Genomic DNA, 11,546 nt, shown 5'->3' with positions numbered 1-11,546 from the left:
GTTGTGTGTTATTTGGGGTAGTACTCTTACTGGGGATTTGTCCAAAATTTACCCCAGCACCCCACATCCCTGCTTCAGAGGGGGTTATGAGGGAGGGAGTGAGTGAGAGACATTCCTGGGCATAATAAGCCCTGGTGAATGAAGGCTGCAGAGGGATCAGACTCTGATCCTGATGAGAAGGAGGCCGCAGATCAGGAGCTGCTCAGAGGCTGCCAGCAACGCATTGCCAGGTTTTTACTTCATTAGCGTCATGGAAACCCAACATTCCAGCCTCTTGTTTGGGAGCGCGGACGGGAGTTGCGGGAGCGAGGAGTGGAGGGGGATCCATAATGAAAACATTGTCAGATCGCTCACCACTGAGATGACACGTCAACACCAAAACACTGTGGAGCAGATGCTCTCTTGACACCTTCACGTGATGGACTTCAAGATTTAACATTAAGTTTAGGATGCATACTTCCATTTGATAAGATTCATGATTGGTTTAGGCTACGCAGTATGCAGGAAAGACATGTGGCACATGAGTGAAGCAGTGACGTGCACAGGAATTATTTGCCCGAGTTGTGTCTGTTTGGTTCTCAGAACAAAAAAGGATTTAAAACAAATAAACAAAAGACAAAAAAACATATTAAACTTAGACTAAATAAAAAAATAAACCTTCTACTTCACGTTACCCACAATAAAAGAACAACCATATAATAAAACTAGCCGCTTTTGTTGCAACCCCAACGTCTTTGCTTGATGTGTACCACATGCCAGCTTTCACTTTTTGGGCCTTCAATGATTCGACTCTTTGAGGCACAAAACTTCCACTTGGGTCTGACACAATATGACTTGGCAACATTCCTTTTGCTGCGACCCTAGCTATGCTCATTCATGCATTGCAAATCATGGGAGCAATGTATTATTTATGCTTCAAAACATTTGAGAGGACAGAGGCTGCGCATTGCCACAAAACGAGTGTGAAATCGCTAAACGTGTCACGACCGGGTCTGCGCCGCTCTGATCAGATGGAAGCAGCTCAAGGCAGAGGGGGCTAAATAATATGTTGGACAGGCAACCCATGACTAATGTCAATCAAAACCACTCCATGTGTCCCATTGAATAAGACCGCAGCAGGACATTCCTTTGACTCACCCCCTAAATAACCAGCTGGCACTTTGGAGTGGCAGTAACTTGAGCATTCATCAAAAGCTACGGTAAGATTTGCTAAGCATAGTTTGACCCTTAGGTCTAATAATCAATCACTGTCTGACTCAATAACCTTTTTATTGTAAAGGAGTCATATTTAATTGGCAAGAGTGAAATGCCACTTTCTACCACCTCACTCACTTACAGGCAAAAACGACCTCACCACCATTTCAAACTATTTGCGCGACTATAAGGCAATCCTGCGAAATAGGTCCACTTAACCTTTAACACTCTGCCAGGTCACTGCAATGGGTGGCCTATAGATCCCCTCGATATCCCCCCTCCCCATCAAACTTCCTGTGGTCAGCGGCCGTGTTCCACCTCTGTCGACAGACCACCGGCAGCCTGCTCCGTGGATTAGCAGATTACACTCAGCTGGTTAAAAAAGGCAGGGTAACATTGCCTACGTTTCTATGCTCATGCCAAACCATTCCCTGTTGCTTTACCTTTGAAGCCATTTTCCCATGGCTGCATGCACAAAGAGCTGTCATTCAAGAGAAGAAAAAAAAATACCCTTAGGCTAGACACGCAGCACCTTCTACCCAGGTAGGGGGCTTTTTTTGTTCCCACTCTGCTGGGAATTGCCTTTTTCAAGCTTGTTAGCAGTTAAAAAAAAAATAACTAAGAAAACGTGCCATCATGTTAACAGAGAGAAGAACAAGCTATAACCATATCAATAACAATTACAAAAATCCAATAACATGTTAAGACAGGTGAAAAATCCCAAGATGTGTTTCTCTAATGACACATTTACCCATCAGATATTTCCCTCTTTAATCCTTTGAATAGAAATGAGATGCCCAGTAGAGTGAAGAATTTGTTTTCATCCTCTTTCATTTCTATTTGGAGCCGTCTGTCACAGACGAAAGACAGGCGACCTTTCTCTCTAGATATCCCCCCAGATCACCACCCTGCCGCTGTCGCCCACTGTGGACGCAAAGCCCTGAAGGCTGGCATTCCAACTATGCTTTTTTTTTTTTTTAAAGAGAAACTTCAAATACCCCCACAGTGCAACCTCTAGTTTGCAGCCAAGCAGGCCAGGCATTAGACTGAAGAGAGTACGGGCAAAGGAAAATCTGCAGGACAGAGTTGGGAGAGCTGTCCCAACAAGTGCACAGATGGGCCCCTTTAGTACACCTGTCAAGGGGCAGAATTGGGTGGTGAGGAGGCTGAGGTTGGGGGCAAACACTGCACTGAGAACAAGAGCACACTGTTTAGCTTTACTAGCATTCTAATCCTGGGAGAATGGGCTTTGTGGGCTAAAAAGCTTTAAAAAGACCCTCAAAACACAGTTACTTTCATAACTGTCAAGGCATTTAATTTACTGAAACAGTACATTTCAGTCAATAAAAAACATTCAAGAATTCCACGTTTTGTGAACTTAGCACGCTGCAAAGGGTCGACTTCAGGGACATTCATTGCTTTGTATAGCTCCAACTTGAACTACACCGAATATAAAAAAGGAATCTGGGAAAACCATACCAAGCATTTTAACTGAGCACATTGCACTGTTTTGTTTCTTGCAATTAACAGCGTGAGCAGACTCAGAACGTGCACAGGAGCGAAGGCATTCTGGGCTCTAGAGCCAGTGCTAATCTGCCACTCTTCTGTAAAAGCTTTCAAAGTTATGAACCAAGGAGTTTTCTCTTATGTTAGTCATGACCTATTTCTGTTCTATCAAATGACTGGGAAGGTAATGGTTTAATTTTTGTGCTTATAATTCAATGAATGCACTCCCATCAGCTTTGTTGGCAGGTACCAACAGAGCTATGAGCTGTAAACAGCGTGGGGTTGGTCCTGTCGCATGCAAGCATGCACCAAGGTTAGGGTTAGCCCTGCGACAGACCAGCAACCTGTCCAAGGTGTACCCCACCTGAGATGGGCTCCAGCCCCCTGCAACCCTGAACTGGATGAGCACCATCATGCACCGTCAGCATTAATTTGGATATCCACGTTTAATGGATGAATAATTTGCACCATAGAGTCTTGATGTCATTGCATAGTCTCAGTAAATCTTCAGCCTTCAAGTTTAATTAAAAGAGGCAAAAGAAAGTCTTACACAGACAAAGAGTCCTTTAATAAATCTATTATCTGTATTCTGAGTAATATTAATAAGAATAACATGACACTGCTATATGCCTGTTTTTCACACACATAGAAAACATATTTATAAAAGCCATCTTCAGTATCCATTTTTTTTTTTATATGGGCTAAAACCTTCTACTGTATATATGAAAGAATACCCAAGGGCTGATTCTCTCAAGCACATACCCGCTTCAGCTCCCACAGTCTATCTAAACCTCTCGTGCCCAGTGTGGGAATCCTGGAGCTTTATCTCGGTGTGTGGCAGACATCGACAGCCTCCTGGAACAAAGCTGCTCCCACAACAACAGTGCCCATAAGTGTAAATCTTTCTGGAGTGTACGAAGGAGAGGGATACGCACAGAGAGGGAGCTTCCTAGGGTTCCAACTTGAAAACAACTTACAAATCTTCAAGTCATGTTGGACTATCAAACTCAACAAGTCTGCATGGCTTTGCCACCTGTATACAGCCTGCCTTCAGTGTACACATTGTTGTTGCCAAAAGATAGATAGTCAGCTCAGTGCGCTCTGTACAGGGTGCATCATTACATGTTTTGTTCCCCCAGTCAGAGAGGATAAATTGACCTGCCATATGTCACAAGACTCTGTACTTTAATCCTAGGGAGGGAGAGAGAACAATCCAAAAATCTATCCGACTCTAGCCCATCAACTAATACCAAGACAATAGCTGTGCTTTTAAACAAGGATCCCCCAGAACAATTAAGCTAATGTAATAAATCCAGTTAGGAGGCTTAGTTTACAAGATAAGTGTCCAGCATGATTAAATCGAGATCCCAGGAATCCCAAACCTTGCATGTAAGTACATATTGGGGAGACTTATTATCTTGTGCTCAGGATAATTTACAGCAACTTTAAATACAGGCACAGTAAAAGAACCATAAAAGGAACTTTTTGGAGGCAAGAAGAAGCTTGCATGCATTACAGTGGATCCCAGACCCAGAGGGAGAGACTGTCTAAACACAGCATAGCTGCGGCCATTAAGAAAGTCTGGAACGGTTAGTGAAAAGTACAAGAAGGGCTAATTTTAGGCTGGTATTTCACAAGCGGTGATTTGGAATACAAATTACGAAAATAGCATTAGGGCTTTCTCTGAGGACCCAGATCAGAATCACTTTCCCACAAAGCCTTTTCAGCATGGCAGGATATTCAGCTGGCTTTCAAAAAAAAGACACAAAAATAAAAAGACGGGCACTTACGTTATGACATGTGGGAAAATATTTTCACTTCAAAAAATTTTCAAAAAAAGTCCAAAACGCCAATATGCAACTTGCTAAACTTACATTACCCATGAATGAACCAGCTGAACCAATTTCTTTTTTCAAGGTGTATTACAGGATGCCGTTACACATTACTCAACACCTGCAGGTCACTTTTAGAAGCCACCTGTTAATCATTAAAATCCAGAACAACACAATCTAAACCTCTGAAAACCCACACTGATTAACCGAGGACACCTACGACTCAAAGGCTGAATTAAAGAGGGCAGCCATACGAGTCATCCATTCCCCCTGACAGATCATAACCGTGACAAATGATGACGAAGCTGTAATAAAACCCAGTTTTTATGTACGTGTACTGCACCGCAGGCATTTCCAGAAAGAATGATGGGGACTGTGCAATATTTGACAATCACAGAGCTGCTGAGGCCACGGGCTTTGGACACATCAGCATTCACGTGCTGCACTGAAATCTCTCTTCATTTATAATGCATGATTAAAGACTTGGTTTTAAACCCCATTGTGGCCCACTTTGTCAGCATGTAATTCAAGAGATTCGCTAAACAAGTGTGTGTGGTTTGTTCTACAGCAATGTAGGGTACATGTAACATGAGTGTAGGACACACACAATGAACTACGCAGTGGATGCAGATCTGAGTTTAAGATTTTCTATGTGAAGTTGCGTGTTTATAGTAGTCACAATATATCAGCAGTCCACAAAAGCAGTCCATAGAAAAATACAGTGTGTCAAATTAAGGCAGAAACAGGGAACAGATATTTGACCGACAGGGAAACGCCCTGACACCGATGCAGGGAATATATGAAACATCGCATCAGCTGCTGTTAATGCCTTGTTACAGCATGCTAATCTGGTTAAAACTGTTCTGTTCAAAGACTGACCAGACAACTAGAAAAGCATCAGAATTACACGATTTACTCACTGTGCTCGGGTCTTTTCCCTGGTTTTTCTTATTCATCTCCTCCCTGAAAAGCCCTGCTGGTTTTACACAGCAACAGCACAACTACATTGAAAAAGCTCAAATCAAAGCTGTCTGTATGCAGACGGACTGCTTGTTTAGTCTGCCACCATCTTTAAATTCAGCGGATTTGTAAAGTAGTTAAGCCGACAGCAGCTGTCCACATCTCTCATTCTATCAGCAACACCTGCGATGTGCAGGAATGAGGCTAAATTGAACATTTTAAAGCTTTTGTTGCTATTTAGCTTCTACATAAAATATAAGTCTATTAACAAACCATATTATAGTCTTAAATATTACACTAACCGGCTTTATTATGGTTGAGTGAAAACACAAAACTGGCCAGTAAATGTCTGAATGACCTACACTGAATGGTTTGCTTAGTGTTGCAGTTTTCCTTATTGCGCAGCTGACACATGAAATTGGCCACGATCCTCCTCGGTACTCACAACAACAGCGATGGCACACCTATCGTATCAGGACAGGCACTCCCTCACCTCTAAAATAGACGATGAGAAGCGACAGTCTGTTGCTTGGAGTTTGTTATTTGTTGTAAGAAGACACATTAGGGGCTAAATAGTTGCTTGACAAATCATATGATGGAAAGACTCTACTTACAGCTGTACGCAAATGCCATGAGGGCAAACTCCACAGCTCATCTGCAAAACAATATGTCAAAATAACAATCCGCTCCATCCAATTACTAACAAGTCTTTCACAAGCAACCACTGGACAAAGTCACGCCCCCAAAAGTATCTGTCACACTGTGAATATGACATGTTGTCAACATTGACCCAACAGCAATCCAGGAGGATAAACAGATTTCTCTTAGCAAAAGACAATTCAGACATGCGTCACTGACCCACAACTCAAGAGGCACTAAGTACTAATCACCATTTAAGGTTGATGTGCATTGCCAGAAAAATAAAACACAGGCTGAGAAAAGCCCCTGTGGGATCAGTCCTGCGGTCAGCAGCTATTCTGGACTTGGGAAAGAATCGTTTCTGCAAAAAGTTGCCAGTTAGCAGAAGCATGATAGTCTGGAGATGCCTCCTGGGACAATGAGTGTCAGACTCACATCAGTGACTGTGAATACAGGCAGTGTTACAGGCTACAGGGGCTCTGAGCTGACTGTCGCTCGTCACTCTGTGTCATTAAAAAAAAAAAAAAAAAAGGAGGGTTCCCTCCAGTTTCAGCAAGCGCTGGGGGTAATGAGAGGTTGCCTCTATTGTGAAGCACCACAGAAACAATATGGCCATAAATTTTGGGGGTGGGGTGGGAGGAGGCCTTGGGGTGTTAAATCAAACCCAATCCGAGCACAAGTCAGCGACTTCCAACAATCTGTTAGCACACTCCCTTAATGCCCTGAAGCCCTAAACCTTAACAATGACACGACAAGCAAAAACCACCCTGATACAATCAAGATAAAGACTTGTTTCCTGAATCAGTACATATTGCCAAGTTTGGTAGCCTCTCTGTAAGACCCTGCCCCGTGCTTGCATGGGTTCACGATGTAACAATCAGCCTTTAAACATTACTTCTAACTCTACCTTTTGCTCGAGCCGCGATCGACTTTTTTGCCACTTCCCCCAGTAGCGGGCAGATCCATTTTCTGCATCGTAATCTGCCCCGTTTTCCCCAAATCTGCCCTTTCCTGTACTTAGCCAAAATAAGCCTTTCAATGGGGATACTCACAAGCTTTGCAATCACGTGTTGGGATCTCAACGACTACACTGGCATGACGGAGCCTGTGCTTACTAGACCTGTAAATGATGTGCAGTTACATAGGCAACGACTGTAATTAGCATTAGGAGACAAACAGAGATTACAAACCGGTTTCTTAACCCCAGTAACCAAAGGCAAAAATATCTACAATGACAGCTATGCAACCGTGATCCACAGCGAGAACCTGCGCTAGCACTCTATGTATTGACTTTGATATATTAAATCTGCTATTAAACTAAATGAAAACACAACTGTCTGTTGATTACACTCGACCAAGTCGTCAATCATAGAAAATGTGACGCGGTAAAGGCTTCAAGGTATATTTCCTAAATAAAGTCTCCTCCTGCCCCCATAAAACTGGAGACGTCAGTCGCTCGCACATGATGATTTACTGCTTTGATCTGCGGCGTGCTGACGGGTCGCTGAAAAGTCTCTCAAGCTGCCCAGCCGGGTCAAGCACCTTTGCTGACCTTTGCTGAAAAAAAACCCAAAAAAAACCACTGGGATTCCTTTTTCCTAAAGCTTGAGTGTCATGGCAGTGCTAATGGGGGGAAAAGGGGACAGCCCCACCACCATATGTACCTTGACCTCATCTTAACAAGACCTGGGGATTAACAAATCTGGGTCTCATCCAAAAGCTAATGCACAACGTACCAAAGCAGGAATGGCGTAAACCTCAGTCCAGACCTTACTTCCCTGTAGATTGGTAACTGTCTAAAGGAAACGCATTAATAACTGGCTTAGTATTCCATCTAAATTCCTTACTGTCAGTATAGCCCAGCTGGAATGCTGCTGCTGTTGTTTTGGGGGGGGGTTTGTATCACGTTTAAAACAGATCAGAGCGGCGCCAACTTTTTATTCAATTCTCACTGTGTATTTTGTCTGAGACCAATTAAGACACATTATTTTCTACTTTACAGGAAAGATAAGAGCCATAGTGAAAGTGAGATAAGGCAGGTTCACTGACTGTGCAGTCAAGGCCGGGACATGACAAAAACAGGTAAATAGGGTCCGGACTGTGTCCTCTGCGGTGACAGCAAAAGTATGTGCACAAGAGTGGACCGGCAGCTACATTCAGCAATAAATCGCCGTTCCAACACTACTCAGCACTTCTGTGTCGTGAGAAGCCCGGCGTTTAAAGACCAATCAAGTGTTTTGGTTTTTTTATGACTGAAACAGAATAATAAAAAAGCAGAGGAGGTGTGCAGTGTTTAGTTAAGAAACAGGCAAACATTGCTAATACGTGGAAGTACTCATTGGTGTAATTTGTTGAAAAAGCCCACATCCACAGCAGGTACACTGTTGTGGAAACAAACCACTCACAGTTGCCCCCAAAGACACTCTCATAACAGCAGACAGAGTCCAGATTAAGTGAGCCTTCTGATGCGTGTACACCTAATATGGTAACTAATGTGGTAATAATAACTGAACTGTTCGTTATTATCTATTGTTTAGTCAGGAGAGTGTTTGTGTCACTTTTAATCAGCTGTAGATTTTTTAAAGGTGGTGGCACATGTGCCGTGATGATTGCATTCTCTTGTTTCTAACATACCTTTGGAGTTGAACACCTCTTTGAGTTGCAGAAGCACGTCAGCAAACTTGCGCACGTCACTGACCAGCTGCATGATGTAGTTTGGGTCGGAGGCGAGGACATCCGGGTTGTCCAAGCTCACCGAACTGCTCTTGGAGGCTCTGGCAGGTCCTGCTGAACTCATGCTGGAGCTGGAGAGTCGGGAAATACCCAGAGAGAGTTTGGTTCCACCACCACCACCGCCCGATCCTCCGCCAGAACTTTGGCGCAGCATGGCAGCAAGCATGCCTTTATGGTCCAGTGGCCCTCGGGCCTGATGCCTGGTGTCCTTCAGATCAGCTCTGTTCTCAAACTAAAAACAGCACCCAGCAGGGATGAAGAGCACTCCACAGAGAGAGAAGGTGTCTAATCCTGAAACATGAAATTACAATAAGATGACATTACAAAGCTTTTCCACAACTTCAATACAACATGTGAAATCAGGGAGGACATAAACTTTTGACAGCAACATGTACAACAAGACTATTTTTCATCCAGCTTTGCCACTGCTAGAAATCTTTTACTGATAATCAGCATACTCAGAAATCATATCGGGCATTTGTTGATACTCAACAGGTGGATTTTCCACGTTTTCTATGGCACTGGCAATCGCGACAGTGCAGTGAGCATGAAATGGTCAATATGTACAGTTCGCAAGCAGTGTGGTGCTTTGAACAATGTGGAAAACTGCTGTGATGTGAATTCATCGAAATAATCTGCATTTTCACGCAGTAATTATTTAATTTACAACATTTACAGCACAGAACATAATGTGACAGAGACCACCAAACTACAGATTACTACTGCTACTACTACAATGTACTGACTAGTGTAGCGTTTCTGCACGTTTGGCGCATTAACCGCATTCAACACAGCAGTCATGAAATGTTAACGTTCAAATCTGTAGCTATAATGTTATATACAGCCCTGTGTATAGTATTATGAATCCAAAGGGGAGGGGGGGGGGGTGATCATCGTGTGTACTTTTATACATTTGAAATTTAAGCCGCTACTCATGTCAGAGTGGCCCCATCACGTCTACACGCAGATCAAGAACAGCATGACGTTTCAAGTTAATTTTAAACAGCGGGGCGATTTTTGACTTGTTGCTAACTCAAATAAAGGCCAGATTTAATCCTCGTTAAAGTCAATGAAACATTATGACAGAGTGGGTGATTCGGCGTCCATAAATCTAAACTAGCAACACTCTGATCATAAAATATCATCTTTTGCTGCCTTCTCCGAGCCACCATTTGAGTTTAGCTGAGCAGAATGACTGGAAGAGAAAAGTGAAGTTCAGCATAAACTCATTCATCTTTCGTGGTAAAGAGACCACTTTGTGTTTGTGTCGTAAAGTTCGTTATCCAACAATAAAGTAAAAAAAAGATAAGCACGAAGTTCGCGTGGATCTAAATAAAAGAACTGCGACTTAACCCGCACTTTTTATTCACTTCTCTATCCTATTTTGTTAGCTTGAAGCATTTACCAGCACACATATTCTACAGTAGAAACTCAAAAAAAGTTCTAATCTATCAAATAAAATCACATACCTGCCGTTAAGTCCTGAAACATTGCAGCCCGAAAAATCCTGAAGCGAAAAAGTGTCCGATGGGCAGCATTAAAAACATATAAATTAATCCACAGACACCGCTCTGTCCTTATGTTCACAGCTGTGTCCCAAACCCTCCGGTGTCCGCCGCCTCAGCTCCTCCGTGTTCCGTCAGCTCTTCTCTCCATGTGATGTAAACTGGAGCTCGGTTGGGGTGTGTGTGTGTGTGTGTGTGTGTGTGTGTGACCTCACTGGCATTTTTGTGGTCTCTCCCTTAACAACAGGTGTCTGGAGTTTTAAAGTGAAAAGGCTGAACCTTCCGGTCATTCCTTTCAAAATAAAGGCGTAACTTCAAACACCATATGTTCTATTCTTGTTTTATAAAAACTGCCACCGCTAGGGGCGCTGTGATGCCGGACAGGGAGGTCTATTTAATGAGTGACTTCACCTGACTCAGGCTCAGGTGCTGCGCTGAATTTTTGTTTCTATTTTTTATCAGAAAGCCTTGGGAAGAAGTAAGCTAAGTATTAAATTGAAGGTAAACAGTGTATAAATGAAACTTTTTTACCAGTGATGTGATGACTTTAAATGATAAATAGTTTGGACATTATGATAACAGTATGGTGATTTTAACATCATGATCACTTTGTGGTTACAAAACATGTAACAAGGTGCCTGGTGCTAAGCTCTCAGAAAAGCAAGAGTGATTAAACCTTTATTCTGAAAATAAAACTATCTATTCCAACTGATTTGACATTTTCTGACAAAACTATTTTTGAAATGCCATTCATAGGTCACTGGTTCTAAAATAAAGTAAACACTGAGTATAGGTTAATTGACTCCTTTGCTGATTACTGTATATGGTGTATATACAGGCATGCATGCAGGCAGCAAAGATTTCACTGACTTCGCCTGGATTGCTTACGTAAATGTACTTCTACAGCAAATCTGTATGGCAGACACATTCGGTTTGCACTAGTTTCCCATTTGCAATTTGTTTTTCTTGGATCAGGACGTTTTTTGGACATGGGACATTCCTTTGGGAGAGGCACACCACTCTGTGTCCTTTTAAAGGAGAAGAATGAGTGGGAACTGTGCTTGCAGGACACGGACAAGCTTTCTAAACGAATGCCTGGTGACTTTTAAAATCAGTACCCAGATTATATATTTGTATATAATTATATATTTAAAAGTAATAACTGTTTGGTTTTTTT

At 42.6% G+C, this 11,546-nt stretch overlaps 1 protein-coding gene across 1 annotated transcript in view; it reads right to left on the bottom strand.

The window, feature by feature from the left end:
- Nucleotides 1–10,604, bottom strand: part of arhgap29a (Rho GTPase activating protein 29a) — a 30,484-nt gene extending 19,880 nt beyond the window's left edge. Inside the window, exons 1-2 of the mRNA XM_005744874.1 lie at nt 10,334–10,604; nt 8,766–9,155 (exon numbers count right to left, since the gene is read on the bottom strand). Of these exons, the coding sequence (XP_005744931.1) occupies nt 8,766–9,030 (265 nt within the window). The 5' untranslated portion in view covers nt 9,031–9,155; nt 10,334–10,604. The remainder of the gene's footprint in view (nt 1–8,765; nt 9,156–10,333) is intronic.
- Between the last annotated feature and the right edge of the window lie 942 nt (nt 10,605–11,546).

The sequence above is a fragment of the Pundamilia nyererei genome, unplaced genomic scaffold (genome assembly GCF_000239375.1).
Source record: "Pundamilia nyererei isolate P.nyererei 1_Seehausen unplaced genomic scaffold, PunNye1.0 scaffold00150, whole genome shotgun sequence".
Classification (NCBI taxonomy): domain Eukaryota; kingdom Metazoa; phylum Chordata; class Actinopteri; order Cichliformes; family Cichlidae; genus Pundamilia; species Pundamilia nyererei.
Note: the sequence above shows the minus strand (reverse complement) of the source record. Positions and strands in the feature narration are given on the sequence as shown.